General features: G+C 41.7%; 1 protein-coding gene across 3 annotated transcripts in view; it reads left to right on the forward strand.

Moving 5' to 3' along the window:
- The window catches only part of RAPGEF5 (Rap guanine nucleotide exchange factor 5), a gene marked incomplete at its 5' end in the record, with an annotated part of 214,139 nt that overhangs the window by 40,084 nt on the left and 153,736 nt on the right, over window positions 1–20,319 (forward strand). For all 3 annotated transcript variants that reach the window (XM_082846352.1, XM_082846354.1, XM_082846353.1), the window contains 3 exons: window positions 1,359–1,465; window positions 6,189–6,310; window positions 7,759–7,927. In XM_082846352.1, the coding sequence (XP_082702478.1) occupies window positions 1,359–1,465; window positions 6,189–6,310; window positions 7,759–7,927 (398 nt within the window). The remainder of the gene's footprint in view (window positions 1–1,358; window positions 1,466–6,188; window positions 6,311–7,758; window positions 7,928–20,319) is intronic.

Here is a 20,319-nt window from a genome sequence, read left to right on the forward strand (position 1 = left end):
AATATAAATATTTTCAATTTGCTGTATGATAGAAATGCTGTATTTTTAAAATACTGGATATTTTACTCTGAAAACTTTGTGTGAAAGGGGCCTATTTATATTTATTGTTATCTAATAGTAGAATATCCCCGAATGCTCATTGAAACAAGGTGGGGATGCCTTCATTACGTTGTGTTTAAAAAAAAAAAAAAATCAGCTGACAGGGTTGCATATTTTAGAATAACAGGAGACTGTGAGCTTTGTGAGGGCAGGACCGTTTTGGCTTTGCTCAGTACTGCATCCCCAGCATCTGGAATGGGACCCGATAGCTGCTTAGTGTTTTTTGAGTGACTGAGTGAATGAATACTGGTACATTGTCAGGACTAGTCAAGTGTCAGCTGACTCATACGTCTTTTATGGCAATACTTTCTGTTATCGGACTTAAGTTGTTGGTTTTTTTTTTTTTAATAGATTTAACGTGTTAAAAATAAATCATTACGTGTCCTTCACATTTTCTTCTTAGGTTGTGTTTAGGAGGTGATTACAGGAAAATTAAGGGAGTGTAAGGATAGGGTTGAAGTGTTCCGGATCAAGTTATAGTCAATATATTATCAATTTGTTTGCCTTGGGAGAAGACATAAAATATTTTGTAGGTGCAAAAAGAGTTCAGCAAGAAGCAAGTAAACAGATGTTAGCATGCACCCTCAATATATCTTCACTTTCATGAGCCTTTACCTAGACGGTTCATTTTCATTTAGCTTCCTTTGTGAAGCAACATTGCCCTGTGGACGAAGCTGCCAATTATAGAAAAAGGAGGTAGTTTATAAAGTGGGACATAGACCTCTCCAGATCTGAGGAATACCCTGCTTCATCCTCCAAGAATCAGAGATGCATATGGACAAATCAGAAGATTAAAAAAAGAAGCTATATGAAATTTTTATCTGCTAGATGGAGTTGTGAAGTAGATGAAACCAGGATGCTTGGCATTAACTGTAAACTCTGCAGTTGAGTGAAGCTTAAAAGCAAAGCACACAGAAGCCTGCTATTAAATTGTGTCATGGTGAGAGATGCTTGCTAGATAGGAAAAAATTAGTTTCCCCGCTTCCAAGACATTTACAAGTATGCATTTATCAATATGGCAGAGTTCATATATAAATATTCTTCAATTTGCTGTATTGGTACAAACATTGTATCTAAAAAAACAGGTATTTTGCCCTGGAAACTCTGTGTAAAAGGAAGTTATTTATAGTTAAAGCAGTTAAGTGTTTTAAGCTTAGGGACTTGGCCATAACTTTTTCTATATAGTATGTCATTGGCAGCTCACAAATTGTCACATCATTGTTCTGAATTCTCAGTGAGTCTTTGTCTTTTCTGTGTAGATTTATGGAGAGAATTCTTCTTGTGCAGGAAGAGCACTGAGGAATATTATCATCGTTCAGGCAGCTGACCTGATAAAGGACAGGGTGAACCTCAAGGGATTTTACAGGTAACACAGTTTCCTAACACCTTGTCAGAAATTCTCCTTGAGAAAAAAACCCCAAAACATGTTAAAGACATAACCTTGATCACAGAGAGGTGGGCAATTATCAGTAGAAGGAGGGTCGGTTTGTTTGAAGTGTCTATTTGGGATACTGGTGGTGTGGTGACTTTTCTCTTGATTAAACTTAGCCGAGTGTTTCACAGTTGGACTCCTGGTCTGAAGATAGGGAGATTACAACTGGAAGATTACAATACCATAAAGAATAGGGAGAGTACTCAGAATAAATGATAACAAAAAAAGTAGGAAAGGGTCTCAGAATAAAGACATTTCTTTAAGTTAACTAAAGTTAGCTTTATCACAGACTCATTACAGTCATTTTCTTTTTTTCCATTCGCCACAGATGGGAAAAATTCCATCATGGGCTGGCTTTGGGGGATAGTGGTTCCCAACCTATTTGAGTAAGACGACCCCCCATCCTTTTTCCTGAGGCATAGTTTACATACAGTAAAATGCACAAATCTTAAGGGTACAGCTTGACGAATTTTTAATCATTACGCACACTTATGTAACTACTATCCACATCAAGCTTTAGGGAGTTTTCACACCCTAGATAATTTCTTCGTGTCCCTTCCCTGTCAGCAACTATCTCATGCCAACAACTTCTTTCTGATAAAAAAAATTTGGCAGACTCAGTAATATTGGCACCATTGACCAACTGTGTAGTGGAGATGAGAGAACTATAATGAATTAACACTTTAAAATCCCATGTTAATTAATCACAGTATTTCCGTAGGTTTTGACACATTCGGCATAGGTTAGATATGACACATTCGGCATAGGTCACAGTATTTCCGTAGGTTTTGACACATTCGGCATAGGTTTGTCTGTTGACAAACAATGCTTTTGTGTATATGGAATTGTGAACCTCTTGAGAAAGCTCGAAGGTCACTGCCCCACCCTCCCGTAAGGAATTCACAGCCCAGGGTCTGAAAAACCACTGGTTTAGAGCCTAGGCCAAGCAGACGCAACAGGCTGGAAGACAGGCTGTGGTGATTGTTGGATTACTTCCCGTAGAGCTCCCCCCGCCTTTTTAAAAAATAGATGGTGGTATCAACTTTAGACAAGTCTAATTTTTTTCCCCTTTTTTTAAAAACTGACACTGCATGTATGGGCATCCCTCAGAGTTACTGCAGGTTTGGTTCCAGACCACTGAAGGAAAGCAAATAACACAATAAAGTGAGTCACATGAGTTATTTTGTTTCCCAGTGCCTACAACAGTTATGTTTACACTCTAGTCTATTAAGTGTGCAATAGCATTATCTAAAAACAATATACATACCTTAATTTTGAAAATATTCCTAAAACTTGCTAACCGTTATCTGAGCCTTCAGCAGGTCATCATCTTTTCTGTTGGTGGAGGGTTTGAAATATTGTGATCAGTACCAAAAATGAGACACAGAGACACAAAGTGAACGAACGCCATTGGAAAAATTGGCACCGATAGACTTGCTAAATGCAGGGTTGCCACAAACCTTGCATTTGTAAACATGATATCTGTAAAGTACAGTAAATGAAAGTGCAATAAAATGAGGTCTGCCTGTGTAAGTCTTTGGGTTTAGTTGTCAGCAGGCTCATAGGATTCATTTCAGTTCCCACATGAGGCTGTATGTAGGATCTGTCCTTGTTCTCAGTTTTGTTTCTGATTGGATATAGATTGAAAAAGAATTGGGAGATGTACATTAATCAGGTTCACGGAAAAGAACCCTCCATCCAAGTAAGAACATGCCTAGGGTTTAGTGGGAGTAGAATGTGGAGAGAGCATGAGTTGTCCTATTTCAGATTCCAGGTGATCAGGCCAGAACCTCCTTTCTTTTATAATCTAAGGACTGATGAATGCTCTGGGTTTAGAGACAAAGTGCTAATATGATTGCCCAGGCTGGGTCATTTTCATTTGTCTGGTAGTAAATTGAGCAAAGCGTTCTCCATGTACCCCATGAGAATTACTTTCGCAACTTTGAAATGTTTTCCATTTGTTTGGTACTATAGGAAAAATCATACTAGTTTTTTGAGGCTTCATGTAAGTGTGTAAATACCACTGCCCCACTGACATTTGAGATGAGGGTTCTCTCTGCACTACTATGAATTAATTACTAAAAATGTAACCGGAGACAGAAGGAGGCCAAGAGAAAGCGAATTTTCAACTTCAGAGATTAGTAAAATTAAGGTTTTGTTATGGCAGTCGCACTGGCCTTGGAGCAGTCACCTCCATATCACAATGTTCCTGTCAAGTACGGCAACGCTAGGTAGATCTGCACGTACTCGGAACAGTTGCTGGATTCAGTACAAGACTGAAAATACACGGGGAGTAAGAACTGCTGTGGGTGTTCACATTCCTCCCTTCCAGGCATCTCTGATTTCTCCACTGCTCTCCCCTCAGTCCTGGAGGTTTAGGTATTTAGAATGGATTGTTGCTGATCTGGTCCGCAAGTCAAGGGGGTGTGAGTTAACGGCAGCGGCAGCTTACCTCATTTTGTTTGCTTTGGTGGTGTTAGTGATAGTGTTCATCCTTACCCCAGTGACGTTTTGCCTGGTGCAGATGGATTGTTGAAAGCGATTCGAAACATAACTTGTTAAATTGGAGATGGGGGTAGAACGACGTCGTGTGCCCCCGAAACAGTAGCTTGCTCCGAGCGCGGGAGGCTGATTATTCAGTAATAACTACACATGACGGCAGTCACGGCGGGACTGTGTTTTAGCATACCCACTCAGCCCTGCACCTCCCCAAGACAGAGCCCTTCCCAATGAGAAGGTGGGGCTGGGTCACCGGCATCACCCTGCAGCCGGTTAGAAGTGAGGGCTCGGAGGCTGCACCCAGCCACACTGCATCAGAGTCTGCACGTCAGCAAGATGCCCCAGGGGACTGACTCCTACTGAACACCAATTTGGGAAGCCCTGGTCTGAGGCACGTCTTCCTCATCAGCTGTGAAGAAACAAGCCAACGCATCTGTCCAGTCACCATTTGCAATTTGACAGTTTAGTTTGTTTAGTAAATGTTTTGCTGTATCCTGCCGTGTTCCAGGTGGTGTCAGACACAGAGCAGGCTGAGGAGCTGCCTGTATTGTTCTGAGAATAAGGAATAAGATGATAAAAGTGCTTTGCAAGCCCAAAGATGTGGGCTAATTGACAGAGGTGTTGAGGAATTAACACTTTGAGCCTTTAATATGAAAGGTGTCCTGTAGAAGTTAAATTTGACGGTTTGGTCTAATTGCCTGTTTTGTTGCAATCTGTTTTCTTGTTTTGTTTCAAAAAACATCCATTTATTTGACTGTTAATCTTATGTCTTAATGCCAACCTGCAACTGGAATTGTAGAGCTGGTACAATCTGGAATTGCCTTAACGGCCTCAGAGTATCTTTCAAATATTTACTCCCAAAAAGTGATACTTTATCTGAAGTAGAATATTTGGTCAGATATCTCAGCAGAAGTGTTTACTACCTTATTTTTCCATCACTAAAGAAAACGTAGCATCTCATGGCATTTCTTCATACTGTTGGTTACTGTGTGATTTCTAGGTATTTATAACTATGCCAATCACAAAAGATAGACAATATTTTTCTGTTTTAGGAATACAAATAAATACTGGCATCTTTTGGTCCTTAAATACCAAATATAGGAGAAAGATAGCCTTTTACATGATACACCTCTTTAAAAAAATTTTGGATGACCTTTTTTTCCATACGGAAGAGTGGGTTTCAATGAAATTTCTGCAAATTAAAAAAACTTCAGAAAGTTTTCTTCGTTTGGTTTTTCATCTGAAGCTGATAAAGATGGGAAAGTAGGCGTGAAAGTACCGCTTGTGATGCCCAAATTGGGGCATTCTTTGAATACAGCTGTGTATTTTAAGGATTACAGATAGTATTTCTTGCATGTGGTTAGTGGAATCCATCAGCCAGGTTTATGGGTTTATGATCTACGCTGCTTGGCAGATTGCTTAGATTATGTTAAAAAGGTTAACAGTCAAATGTATTGTTCTTTGAGACAAGTATTAAGATTTACTCTCCGTTTAAAGATCAGAAAACAGAACTTCATACTACTCACTGTGGTATAGCCTTGTCTAACCCTGGAATTATTTTGTTCTCAAAGAGATGAGATAAAAATGTGTAATTGCTTGAACCAAAGCTGATCACCACCAACTCGAGGTACTTGTCTTACCAAGGCAGAAGCATTGTCTTCAGGTAAAGGGCTGCTAAATTTATTCCTTCATTTATTCTAATGTATATATTCAGAGACTTTACCGTGGGCCTGGACTGTTCTGATGTTGGCGATTAATCGTAAGTTACATACACATAGTCTGTGTTCTCCTGAAAACTATTCTCAAGGGAGATATTATTCATTTGGAAAGATGTATAATTGCTAAATGTTACATACACAGAGTCCCTGTTCTCCTGAAAATTATTCTCAAGGGAGGAAAAGAGATACTATTCATTTGGAAAGATGTATAATTGCTAAATGTTAGGTGATGCGAAGAAGAAATATAAGAGGATATAATTGTAAACTTCTGTAAGGCAAGCGGTATTTGAACTGAAACTGAAAGATGGATAAGAGGTCCGTGTCATTTATTCTTGAGTTGCTTGTTTAAAAGCACATGAAAGTGACGGTATTAAATTTCATTTTTTTTGGCAAATGGGTGGCAACCATGTCTTACTGGGAATGGCTTTGCTTTTGTCCAGGAGAAGCTGCGTTGGGTCGGAACTGGTAGACTGGCTTCTAGAACACTGTCCTTTGGTCCAATGCAGATCTATGGCCATAGGGGTCTGGCAGCTCCTACTGGATATGGGAATTATGTCATCAGGTTAGTGTCACATGTTTTGAAGGCACAGAATCATTATGTTGTTAAGCTACTTGACCAAAATGTGTTTGATTTCCTAGATGATATTACAATCTAGATGGAAATTGTGTTTGCTGGTATATTTGCATTCTCTTATAAATGAATGTGACAGTTCATCTTTTGTTACTTCTCACACCTTTTGTAAAAATAATTAGGTACTTGTTTCATTAACTACTACCTGTAGGAGTCTTTCCCTTGCGCCCTCTCTTCTCTACTTAAAATGATGCACACAATTTTTTTAAAAAATTAGCGACATCTTTAGTTGCTCTAAATGTGTGAGTTGTCTTGCTGTACTTAGAATAGTCATCAGAAACTGACTTTATGAGTAGCATGTGTATGCCATTTTAATTGTGTAAGTAGTCATAAATGATCTATGAAAATAAGCTGTTTAAACAGAACAGAAAATTGATGTTAACTAGAAGCTAAAATAGATGGTGGATATCTCTTTTCTTTGTTCAGCCAGGGAATGGAAGACTTAGAAGTCAAGCAGTTTGGATTCTTTATTTATCTCTATCACTCAGGTGCTGGTTTGTCACTGGGAAGCCCTTTTCTTCTATAGATGAGAAATATTGAGGGTCAGAGAACATATAGTAAGTTTCAGAAAGGCACACGCCAGGTCCCACTGTGGAAAAGTGGTGCAGATGGGGATGCGGGTGTAATCTTAGTCGGTCACACCTAGCACCTGATGCTCTTCTTTAGGAAAACAGTTAACTGCCTTTGAGGAATATAATTATCAGCTTGCTTGTGTGGTTCAGGTTTCTGCTTAGCAAAACATTTTGTGTTAATATTTTTTGGAAAAGTCTCCACGTCTTGATTTCTTTTAAAATAGGGTTTCCCAACCTTGGTAGTGTTCACATTTTGTGCTAGATAATTCTTAGTTAATGGCGCCGGGGGGGGGGGGGCGGGGGGCACTGTCTCGTCCATTATAGGATGTTTAGTAGCATCCCTTTCTTCCACCCACCAGATGCCAGTAGCACCCCCTAGTTGTGGCAACGCAGAATGTCACCTGACATTGCTAAATGCCCTCAGTGCTGGTTGAGAACCACTGATCTAAATCTTGCCATAGTGTCGTATTTGTGTACCACCACGGTATTTAAAGGTACTGCTTTGGGACGCTAAAAGAAAAAGTTTCTTCTACTGCCTTTGAATTGCTGTTGATTTCACCTGTCCCTGAAGTAGAACAGTTGTAAAATACATGTGAATATGCTGGCCAGAGCTTTATGTAATAAAAATAGGGTGGTCAGTAAGTCCTTTTTAATTCAATGGGACTGTGAACATGAATGGACTTCATTATCGTCCTACCCCTGGCTTCTCCCTCATACTTAGTAGGCCTTTCAATTTATTATTCAGTTTATGGCTCTCTAAATGATATACTTTACAAAACTGATCCATGCCTTTTTTGCTTCCAACAGTGGACCAGCATTTATGCTTTCAAGACACCTATGTTTTCTACCAGTTTTCGTCTGATGAGTGTAGCTACTTGTACTGTGAATTTGAAAGAGAAGAGGCGTGGCAAAACGGTGTCAAACTTTTACTGCAGCTGGTGCCTCTCATTCCCACTAGAGCTGGCATCTGTGAACTGTAAGTAGATGCTGTTTTGTTCCATTGTAAAATTATTGTCACTTAGCGAGCCATCCCTGTGTCTGGGGACTGTGCTCTGCTTTTTAAGATCATCTCCTTTAAGAAGTAATTGTTTTATTCCCATTTCTCAGATGCAGGTTCAGAAAGGTAAAATGCTGAAAATTCAGTCCAGTTAATAAATGACTGAACTGGTATTCAAACTCCAGAAGTCCATGCCTTACCGGCTGCACCACGCTGCTTCTAGTTTAATCATTGCTATATGAGTAGATGATATAAGTTGGGAATAAACATGATTTAGCTTAAGTTGGAATAACATAATAACTGACATCCTCTCTCCAAGTCGTGACTTTCCTAAGAAAGAGCTCAACAGACATTTCTGAAAATAATCTAGAAGCAACAGCTGGCAAATTAAAACACATGAATCATTATCACATGAAGATGCTGAGTCACTATATGATTAAAATGAATTAAAATTAATTCATTAGACGGGGTGTGGGAACAGGACTTGAGTCATGACATGATGATTCTGACATGGCTTTGTTTAGCCACAGCATTAATGACAAGCTTATTTCAGTATGATGAATTGCAGGTTAAAAATTTCAGTTAGCAACTTTTATGTATTCAGTTTTTAGAATACGCTGAGATTAGCAGGGCAAGTGGTATTATCCTCATCTCATGGGTAAGAAAAATAGGTTCAGGGAGAAGCACCCACAACCATAACAAAAATGAGTTACTCTTGTTAAAAAAAAAAAAAAAGACAGTACGGAACAGTTATTGCAGGCTTTTAGAAAAGAAATAAAATGTCAGAATATTAATGAGACACTAATAGGTTGATTGTAGAGGATGCATTTTATGTCAGGAACTATGCTAAATGCTTTATATTCATTATTTCATCAGTTTCTACTATTTTAAAGTGAGGAAACTGAGGCATAGAGATCAGGTAACCTATCTACAGTCACACAGTGGTGTGTGGAGTATTCCATGTCTGTCTGGCTTTAACACGCACGCTTTTAACAACTGCTAGAGTGTGTGCCCAAGAGTCATGGGGGTCATTCTAGCGTCCCTTTCTGAGACGTTATAACCAGAAGCTATAAAAATGTTAGACTGACTCTGAAATGGTTATGAATCCAGTGCCACTGGCACCACTGCTGTTTATAGAGGACCTTGCCATGGTGAAGCAAATATAATGCGTCATTCGATTGTCTAAGTAAGGAAAGTGTTTCTTAATGTAATGTGGTCTTAATGTAGGTCAGAAGTTGCCCAGGAATAGTCAAGGAGCATTTCAGTAAATTTTAAAAAGCTTTCTAAGAAGGAGTGGAATGCTTTTTTTTTTTTTTTTTGTGGTACGCGGGCCTCTTACTGTTGTGGCCTCTCCCGTTGCGGAGCACGGGCTCCAGACGCGCAGGCTCAGCAGCCGTGGCTCACGGGCCCAGCCGCCCTGCGGCATGTGGGATCTTCCCGGACCAGGGCTTAAACCCGTGTCCCCTGCGTCGGCAGGTGGACTCTCAACCACTGCACCACCAGGGAAGCCCAAGTGGAATGCTTTTTAAGCTAGAGGTGGCTGTGACTCTGTGGGACTGGCCCTCTCTGGCAGCTTTTCTTAACCATTTCCCATCCTGAAGTCGGAAGTATGCGCAGTCCCAGGGGGTGTACCCAGATTAACGGGGTATAAGGGTGTCTGAAGTAAACTCGAAAGCAGTCCTCATGGTTTATCTCCTTTCTCTCCCACTGAGGAAGCAGTTTGGAATGCCAGCGAGATGACCTTTTTACAGGGAATCCCTGAGTCTACTGTAGGTTCTAAAGATGAAGCTATTTAAAAAATTTGGTTCCTAATATTCCAGATTACTTGCAGTCTTTTGTCACACTGATCACTGTATACAGTGATTATCTGGGGTTGATAATCACTATAGCATGCCTTATCAGCACATTCTTTTTCTCTAGGTGTGAACTTGTACATTTGGGGGTGGTAATTCCTTTGGGAAAATTGGCATTGGGGAGCTATAGACCTGTTTATCCCATATTATAAGTACAAACTATAAAAAGATAAAATTACTGAACCCACTGCAAGTCTCTTCTGGAGCAAATATATGTGTGTGTGTGTGTGTGTGTGTGTGTGTGTGTGTGTAGGTGTGTGTGTATATTTGTTTATTTATTTATTTACTCTATACTAGAGTTATAAGCAAACTTCTAAGCTCTGATATAATGTTTTGGGCCAAATTTTTGAAAGCTAAAGTTTAGGTTATCCAGACTTGGAGTAAACTGTGGTCAGAGAAAAGATGTCCAGGGACATTGTCCTCTGCCAGTTGGGTTGTCACAGCCCTTCCTAAGGTTCAACACATACGATCCCATCATAACTTCTGCTCTAATCTGGTGATCTCCATTCATTCTAGCCCGTTTATTATAAACACCCGTTTATTCCCTCATGGCCTTGTGAAGTTCTGCTCTTTCCTTGTCAAGTTATACCCACCCCTCAAGGGGGAGTCCAAGTCCTACCTTGACCACAGAACTTCCGTGATATGTGCAGTCTATGATCAGCCCTAACTTTTAGTAACCTACTGCTCTTGCTGTTTGTTTCAATTTTTTTTTTCCACTCTTCTATGTCATTCTTAGTCCTACGGTATTCATTCCACTGTATTATCCATTCATTTTTACCTATTCTACCGAAATGCCCTCTAAAATCCTCTTGACTAATTAACTTACATTGTCCGTTCACAAGCTGAAAACCCGGTCCTGTGGTTCTTTTAATAACCTTTTTGAAGTCTGCCTGTGCAGTTCTACATTGGGGTCGTTCTAATTTGCCGTCTTCTCTCTGAATCCCTTCAAAATTATGTGAGGAAACTACTTCATGTCTCTATGTAAACACTGTTCTGTAAAGATTCATTTTTAAAAAGAAAAAAGAAACATAGATTTTTTTTCTCATTTAAAATAAGATGTTTAAAGCAGGAAGGAAAATGGAGCTAATGCAGGTTTCTAGGCTAATGTGAAGAAACAAAATTCCTATGCTATACAAAATGACTTTTCTATCCAAACTGAATAGATACTTTGAAAAAAGTGAGTGCATTTGTTGTCAAGGGTACTGTCTCTGGGGGAAGAAAGAACAATTGTGCTATCTTATTCGAACTGAAAGGCAAATCAAATCATCCAGAATGTCCTTTTTCGTAACTCTTTTTTATTGGGGTGGGGCAGTTAGGAACGCTGAAGTAACATTGTAGGGAAAGGCAGCCTAATAATTCCTCCAGGACGAGTAAGACATGCTTCTGTCTAACACTGACTTGGAGAATTTAGGCTGTGCGGGAGCTTGGCTGTTTTAATTCAAGTCCCTGTATTACAGCCCTCCCAGCTTGCCCAGGGGTGGGAGTGGTGGTGCTCTGAATAACTGAGTCTGTGAACCTTGATACATAAAACTATATTCTGCCAATTACAGGGCAGTTAACACTTATGCTGCTGTTAAGAGTCATAGAAGATTGCTAAAATTTAACTTATGCTGCAATCAGGCAGGGAAAGGAAAAGGTAACTTCTTCATTTTTCTCTAAGCGTTGTGTTGTCCACATGAGCCTCTGTCCTGCTGGACAGCCAGAAAGAAGGAAAAGAGAAGCCCCATAATTTTAGCCTAATCCAGTAAAATGACTCTAATAAGGAAATTTAAAAGGTTTCCTTGTTAGCTGTTGAGCATATTTTGGTAAAAAGGTTCAGTCTCTCTGCGCCCTCTCCTTGTTCCTCAGCAAGACAGCCCCTGGGGATATGGTGAGTGGTGTGGGCCCTTGACCCTAGCAGACCAGGCTTGCCTGTCAGGTTGGCCCTTTCCCATCCGCACTGATCTTGCCTAGTGACCCCTGAAGTGTGGCTGGGGTGCGCTGTTACTGTGGAGCCTACTGTCGGTTGGGTCTGTGTCTCTCGGCTTGATCAGTGCCCGGTGGTCCTAGCTGATACGTCCTCCTGGAATGTCAGCATCAGCTGACGTTCTGATGCTCCTGAGGTCTGGCTGCGGCTTCCACAGACACCCCATTCAGTCGCCTGACCTCTGCTGAAACAGCTCTCCCTCTCATTGCATCCCACCCTGACCTTCCCTAACTCTAACCTATGTGTTACACACACACACACCACACACACACACCACACACACACACCACACAAACAAAACCCCCACACCTGTTCGTTGTTACTGTTAATGAGCAGAGTACTTAATTGGATGGTGTGGCTCACCTTCCATTCCTCACTCACCAACTCTAGGAAAAGCTCAGCCCAGAGGATTGAGATGAATTTGTTAACGTTCATGACTCCATGCTCTAGGTAGAGAAGCAGAAGGGCACTTGAGGTAGATGGTACAGTGTGTAGGGCAGGAAGTTAGGAAGACGGGCGGCGTGTTGAGAGGGTACAAGGCAGCTTGATGTGGCTGGAGCAGTGGGTCACAAGCAGCGGGGGGGGGGGGGGGCGAGGCTCAGATCGATTGCAGGGCTCTGCACATCTATAGGGAAGCTAAGCATTGTCTTTGTATTGAATAGAAAGAATGACTTAACTGTATATAGATGCTGCCGAAATAAGTAAAATACAATTTATTTGAATTCACGGTAATGTTTTTGTCATATAATTTGCTCAACACGTACAGAGTTTATGGGTCTGTGATCTACTCCTACGTTAAAGGGGTCCCCCGCTTAAAAATGGGGAACAAATGGCTTGGTCACTTGGCCTAAGCTGCCCTGGCAGTGACAATAATACAAAAAATAGCAGTAATAGTTAACACTCACATGTACTTACCACATGCAAAGCACTGGTCTGAGCATTTTACATATGACTCATTTCATGCTCACAGCAGTAGTTTGGAGTTGTGATGCGGAAACTGAGGCAAGATAGCTTGTGTAACTTGCCTAAAGGGCAGGCCTCTGTACTTGGTGGCAGGCAGCAACATGAATTGAAGGCAGAAGGTGAACTTGGAAGTGATCTTCATGGCACTGGTTCTCAACCATGATACTTTAAAAAATAAACAGGTATAACCTGAGACCTACTGAATCAGGATTGGAGTAGAGAGATGAGACATGGGTATCAGTACTTTTTGTAAAGTTCTAAATGTGAGGCTAGTGCATACTAAGGTTGAAATCTGCTGTTCTATAAAGTTAGCCTTACAGAAAACTCCGTTAAGTGATAGGAAACGTGAAAGTTAATTAAATCAGAGTCTCAAAATACTACATAAAGAAGCCAGATGAATTGTTTCAGAACATAAAGATTTTATTGAGCATGGTACCTATTGCCACTTGGGTGACACTTCTGAAATTCTGTAACTTTAGCTTCATAAGCATTTATATCTGGAAGGGATTTCCTAGATGATTGAATTTGCTCCTCTTAATTTTCAGGTAAGGAAAAGGGTCTAGTCTCTACTGAGTAACTTACATAACAGCATTTACTGACGATCAGGTTTGTGTAAAGTGCTGTGCTTAGCCCTGTAACAGATGTGACCATGTGTAAGTTAGGTAAGGCCTTTTATGAGGCCAGCTGTATTATGACAAAGTTCAGAAAAAGAAAATGAATGTAAACACAAAAGTCTTATCAAATATTACTGAATTGGATCTGGCCATATATAAAAATGATAATACATCATAAAATGATATTTATCCCAGAAATACAAGGAGGATTCAACATCTAAAAATCAGACAACGTAATTCACCAGATTCAGTACAAAAAAAGAAAAAACTATACGAGAAACTCCATAGATGCAGAAAAATCATTTGAAAAAAACTCAACATCCATTCATGATATAGATTCTCAGAAAAGTAGGACTATAAGGGAATTTCTTCAATCTGATAAAACCTTACATAAAACTTACAGCTTACATCATACTTAATAGCAAAAGACTGAATGTGTTCCCACTAAGATTGGGAACAAGGCTAATACATTGCCTCTTATCACTTCTTTTCAATACTAGCCGGTGCAAGTAAGGCAAGAAAAAGAAAGAAAGTGTATGCAGATTAGAAGTTTGAAAAAAAATAAAGCCATCTCTCTTTGCAGATGACATAATTATATACATAGAAAATCCCATGGAATCTACAAAAAACCTACTAGGCCTGATAAGTGGGTTTAGCAAGATCACAGGCTATAAGGTCAGTATAAAAAAATGTATTTCTCTGTACTGGCACAAAAAGCATTATGAAATACTTAGGTATAAATCCAAGAACATGTGTAAAAGTTGTATGTCAGACACTTCATAAGCCTGATTTAAAAAGTCAAATTGAAGTAAGTAGAGGGTCTATCCATGTTCATGGATTGGAAGATTCAGTATTGCTGAGACGTTAATTCTCCCCATATTGACCTGTCTTTTCAGTGGCAGTCATCTCCTGATCTGTTGGCCTCACCACACATGCATAATAATAAAACCTACGTTTGGAAACATTAACCTCTAAACAGGGAGTGTCCTGGAGCTCAGTCTTCAGACATCTTTTTCTCTTCTCACTCTGGATGTACCCTCACCCAGTCACGTATTTAATATCAGCTCCACAGTGATGACTCCCAAAATTCAGGTTCCTGCCTTCTCTTAGGACCTTATATACAATAATAGTACCACCACCAACTACCCTGTCACCTCTGCTCCCTGTATTCTCCTTATCCTGCCTAACGTGTCCTTTTCTACCTGACATGTACAAGCAACATGAGAAATCCATTGGCATCCTTAATTTCTGCAATGGTGCTAGATTAACAGCCTCTAACTGGAGAGATCAACTTCACGTTTGTCATTCCTGTGTCCCAAACCTTTGTATTCCTCACTTTTCCTAATTAGGTTCTCATTTTATGAACCTTGGAAAGGAGGAGAGACTGGATGAGTACACAAACATGTTTTGAGTATTTCTCAAAAAACTTTTCATGATGGAACTTGGCATAAGTTTTGTATTAGAATCAGGTGAAGAAAATGTTCATTTATCACTTTAAATTGTTTTGTATAAAAAATGCTGTGAACCCAGCTTGTCTCAGTCTTTGTTATTACTCATCACCCCCTCTCCGAAGGAAACGCTAAGTCCTCCAAAATTTCCATTGTTTACAGACCAGACTTATTCCAGGTGTGGGAAGAGACAGCTCATCTTTTTGAGAGCACATCAATTTAGGAACAGTACAGGAATTTTAACAACAATCGAACTTTTGGGCATGCTTGTGCCAGCGTTCGGAATGTAGCTGTTTAATTAAATATGAAGCATTAGTTCTCAAATCTTCAATATAAAATGTGAAAGAGATACTAGTAATAACTAACTTTATTCAATTTTAGATGAATGTGTCACTGTATACCCTGGACCTTAATAAAACCTGTCACATTCACAATTTACTACTGTTCGGTAAATTTCCTCTATAAGCATAACTGATAGCCTGATGCTATGAAAAATTATCTTCTCTTGAGAAGGTTGAACAGGTGTTTGTATTCATGATGTCAGTGATCTCAAAAAAATCCGACTCTCCTTCTTCGACCATCCCACTTTTTCTTTTCGTAATAGGAATTTGCTTTGTTAAGCAAAGTAGATCTGTCCGGTTATAGATATTATGGGAAGATGTAGGTGGGACAGTACTTGAGTGTCAGATATGACACCTTCTTATCCCCTTGGGGTCAGTAGGTGTTGGTTTCAGTAGAGATTGACTCTGGGTCCCTTGAGGAACATTGTCTTTTGTGGCAATGATTTCTTAGGGAAAAATTTTTTAAAATCGGGCCCAGGAAGTAATTCTGACAGAGAAAGTCCCTAATACTTTTCCTTGCCTGACATTCAGCAAGTGTGGAATGGACTCTGGGTTGTCCAAGAAATCGTGGATTCTGGCATTGTCAGCTGACTTATCATCATTTCTTCCCAGCATGGTGGAGGAAGAGTCCCTCCTTCTGCTCCAGACTCATCCTTCTGCCTGGGCTCTGGTCCTACCTCTCCTTGGACACTTCCCATGCCTGCTTTCTCAGGTCCTCACTCTGTTCGCTGTTCTCCTTTCTCAAACAAATGGTTCTCTCGATCTTAAGAGGACGAAAGCAAACCTACCTTTGATTTCATATCTTCTTCTAGGTACTTCTCCTTCCATCGTGTTCACTTTACAGCCAAAGTTCATGGCCTTCAGCATAAAACCAAAACTCTGTAGCAGCAATAGACAGGCCCTGACTGTTCTGTCCTCGGCTTTATCTCTTGCCGTTCCCCACTGCCCTGTGCTGCTCATCCTGCTGAGTTCCAGGGCCACTCCTTTTCCATCAGAACCTCACCTTGGATATTACTTCTCCCAAGATGCCCCTGAATCACAGATCAGGCTAAGCGGCTCTCACTTGTGTTGGCAGAGTAGCTTAAAGATGGATTTTGCTAAGCCCACTAAGTATTATGTGCTTTTCTTTTTTGTATATGTGTGTGCTGTGCATCTCCTGTTTGTCGTGGGATCATGTTTGAAAGATTCCTGTAGAGTTTGTCTTGGTTCTGGTTTATTCCATGCCCTAGAAGTTCAGCAGCCTTTAGCAGGGGTAGTGTGAGGTTCACACTAAAAATTGTGTTTTCCTCAGGTCCCTCCAGACCCAGCAGGGCGGGGCAGGGCAGCGTCAGCCTGGCTCAGGGTGGGAGGTGGTGGACAGGCCTGCCCCACATTCCCCAGGGACATCCTCTTCCTGATTTGGAGACAACGCATGCGCCCCACCTTCATGAAGTCTCAGTCTAGAATATTCTCTGTTTAAGGCGAAGGTTGATGTAAGGGTGTATGTAGGAAACACTCAGAAACAAATGACAGCCCCAGGGATGGCAGTAATAGCAACTTACATGAAAACTGATTGTTCGTGTCCTCTGTCATGTGCAACATGCCTGGGCCTGGGATCATGCTGGCTCACGTGTGCCTGGAAGGTCATGTGTGACACCTCACCTGGCTTAGCACATGCCAGTTATGCATGGTCTACACCTCTTGAACCACTAGACTCCAAATGTTTGTCTATTTTATGGCTGTTGGACACATTTAACACATTTTCCTTCAGGAACCATGTTGTGTGTGGAGTGGTAGCTCTTGGCAACTCAGTGAATATGCCATTCAATATTGAGACGTAGATGGAGATAGATAGAACTTGTGCATTTTTAAAGTTACATCAATATACAAATGCAAAATGATATTATTTAGATAATATTTCTATAAGAAATGCTTCCAGTTTTCCATCCTGAAATCCCAGGAAACCTCTTCCACTGTTGAAAAGGAAGTAGGATTTTCCAATTACAGGATGATACTAGTTGCTTTGGAATCTTGAGTCACAAATATTTTGGTCAAAACCTGATTAAGGAGTGTGGGTTCTATCTCTCATATAGAAGATTTGTGGTAAGCTTTATTTTGAAAAACGTCATTGGAATGATCTCAAACTCATTACATAATTCTCATGAAGGAATTTTTGCTAAGAGAATTTTGGGAACCCCTGCAGGAATACCAGCTAAACCCAAGTTTCTAGAAATTATACTGGACCTGACTGGTATAAAATGAATTCTACCGCCCAGATAATGGCTCTTGTGTGCTACTTCCTAAGGCTTTTTTTTTTGAAAATCAACCCTACGTGACTGTTTAGCCCTCTCAGAGCTGAGAGTTTGTGTTGGGAGACCTTTTGCGGTGGGGAATTTCCTGCTGCTTTTCTGATGCAGTATGAATTGTGTAAATGATTGTCAAACAGTTGGCCAGGTTGGAAACTGTCACTAAGACTGTACTAATTATTTCTTAGGGGAAGATGAGGAAGTGAGAGTGACCATTGGTTGCTGTTATTTTATTTAAGATATTTTCAAAGTTAACAGCTCTTTAGAGTTTGATATAAGAAAGTCATTCATGTTGGATTTTAGAGACAGGGAGGTCACTGAGAGGAGGGACTGCTGCAGGGAGCTGGGAGGGTGATGGAAGAGCTGAGGGAAATAGCTCGAGTATAAGCAGGGTCCTTCAGTTGAACTGACTGCAGAGAACAAGCTAATGTCTTGTGCTGTGGTCGTCCGGGGATGGTGGCTGACAGCAGAGCATTCCCTGAAGTTTAAGGTCCTCAGTTAATTTATTCAATGAAGATTTATTGAATGCTTCCTATGGACTGTGTTGTGTTCTAAGTGTTGGGGATGGAAGCAGGAACAAAACGGACAGAAATCTCTACTCCCGTGGAGCCTATAGTCTAGGAGGGGAGAGGACAGGCAATTTCATAAACAAACAGATTTATGTTAGTTAATGGTGGAAAACTTTATGCAGATAAATAAAGTAGGAAATGAGCGATAGAGATACGGGTCAGGAGAGGCCTCTTCAGGAGGTTGACAGAGACTTGAAGGATGTGAGGGAAGAAGCAGTGTGCAATGTGAGGGAAGTGTTCTAGGATAAGGGGACCGGCAGGGCAAGGCCCAAGACAGAAGCATTAAGGCAAAGCAAGAGTGACTGGAATGGAGGAGAGAAGTGAGAGAGGTCAGCCCCTGTAGAGACTTTGGCTTTATACTGAGAAAGACAGAGAGTCAGTTGAGGATTTTGAGCAGAGGGGGGACATGATCTAACTTACATGTGAACAAGACCACTCTGGCTCCTGGGTCGAGGTGAGAGATCCTGTGGCTGGAGCAACAGCAGTTGGAGTAGAGGTGGTGAGAAATGGTCAAAAGGGAGATACCCCTTGAAGGCAGAGCTGATAGGATTTGGGGATGGACACAGCGTAGACTGTAAGGCGGGGGGCGGGCTGTTGGGCTCAAGGATTACTTCCAACTGGAAGGATGGAGTTGCCTGTAGTTAAGCGGGGGAAGCCTGTAGGGAGGGCAGGGGTTGGTTTTGGTTTTGGTGGGGGTTGAGTAGAATGATCATGTGTCCTGTTTGATGGTTAGAGGGACAAGGGCAGAGGACCAGAGGCTTTTGCCGTTCCTGTGTCCTCACAACGGCACCCTTAGATATTGCAGACCTCGTGCATTTACAAAGACTAGGCATTAGGATTCGACACACTAGGATTCACAGTACGAGGATCCGGCGCTTGCCTTGGAGGGTTACGGGGTCAGGCTTGGGCTGTTGGCAAGCAGAGACCTTGAGAAGCAGCCGTGAGAATTCACAAAGGGGACCCCCGTTGTGCCAGAGCTTTCTGCTGGCACAAACCCTCAAGGATGGGTCTTCCTTCCTGTGGCCACTTCCTTTTTTCTTCTCTTTCTTATGTCAACTTGTCACTGCCATTGGCGGCTGAGTCCAGCCAGGGTTTCTCTGTCCCCTTCTCCAACCAGAGTCTCCCTTCGTCTCTTCTTCACTGAGCAGCACAGCCCCCTTTGGTAACAGTGGGACAGATATGCAAGTACAGTCCTCCCTTGGTATCCGTGGGGGATTGGTTCCAGGACCCCCATGGATACCAAAATCCACGGACGCTCGAGGCACTTATGTAAAATGGTGTACTGCGTATTACAGCTGATTCTTTCCCTTATTCTCCCTTGCCCCACCTGTTTCGTTACCTGTTTTGATCTGACAGGTGAGGACTTTGTCGTCACTGAGTTGCACTGACATGTATTTATATCATAAAATAATCAGAATTTATCTCATTTTGTAAAAATACATTTACTGGGGAAAGAGAGTCTGGTACTTCTGGGCCTTTGGGCATTAAGCCGGGGAGGGGCCACAGTGGTGAGGCAGGAAGGGGAGTCGGGGAGCATCACCCTTCTCTCTTCCTTCCCCCCTTTCAAGCTCTCCCACTGCTTGCCTGTCCCCCTCAGTCCTGCTCCCACGTCCCTTCTCTACGCCAGGTGCCATGCAGGTACCTGCTGGTGCAGGGCCGACCTGGGACTCCCTAGCGGAAAAGAAGAGTCTTTCTGAATTCTTGAGCAGGAAGTGGGAGAATCCCTGAAGGTGTGAGTCTGGAGAAAAGCAGGACCAGATCAGGGTTTTAGAAGGAGAATCCCGGCATCTCTAGGAGATGGGGTACAGGAGGAGAGGCAGAGACAAGTTGGTTAGAAGGTGGTTAAAATAAGTTGTGGAGGTGAGGGCCTGTCAGCACGGCTCGTGGGGAGGAAAGTAGGAGAGCAGAGCAGAGGAGGATCTGGTGACTGGAAAGTGGTGGGAGTGAGTGCTGGAGGCGGGGAAGGGCTGCAGGGTGACATAAAGCTGAGTGGTGACAGGCGCTGGCAGAACCGGTGAGGGCAGGAGGCAAGAGGATGTCAGTGGAAGTTACGTCGAGTTTGAGGAGCCTGTGAGATTCCCATGTGGGTGAAGATGTTCTGGAATGGCCACCTAGAGCCACATTGAAGTTAGATGGAAACACAGGGTGAGCTCGGGGAAGATTCAGGGGCTAGAGAAGGACTTGGGAGCTCTGGGTATAAATTACGGTGATTGAGGGGATAAAAATGGGACACGGGCTGTGGGACAGCTCTCGGGAGAGCATCACTCTGTCTGTCTTACATGTATTTCCTTTAGAAACGTTTCTGCCAAGGCATGTTTTGTGTTGGAAGCGT

Source organism: Leucopleurus acutus, assembly GCF_964270905.1.
Source record: "Leucopleurus acutus genome assembly, chromosome: 9".
Lineage (NCBI taxonomy): Eukaryota > Metazoa > Chordata > Mammalia > Artiodactyla > Delphinidae > Leucopleurus > Leucopleurus acutus.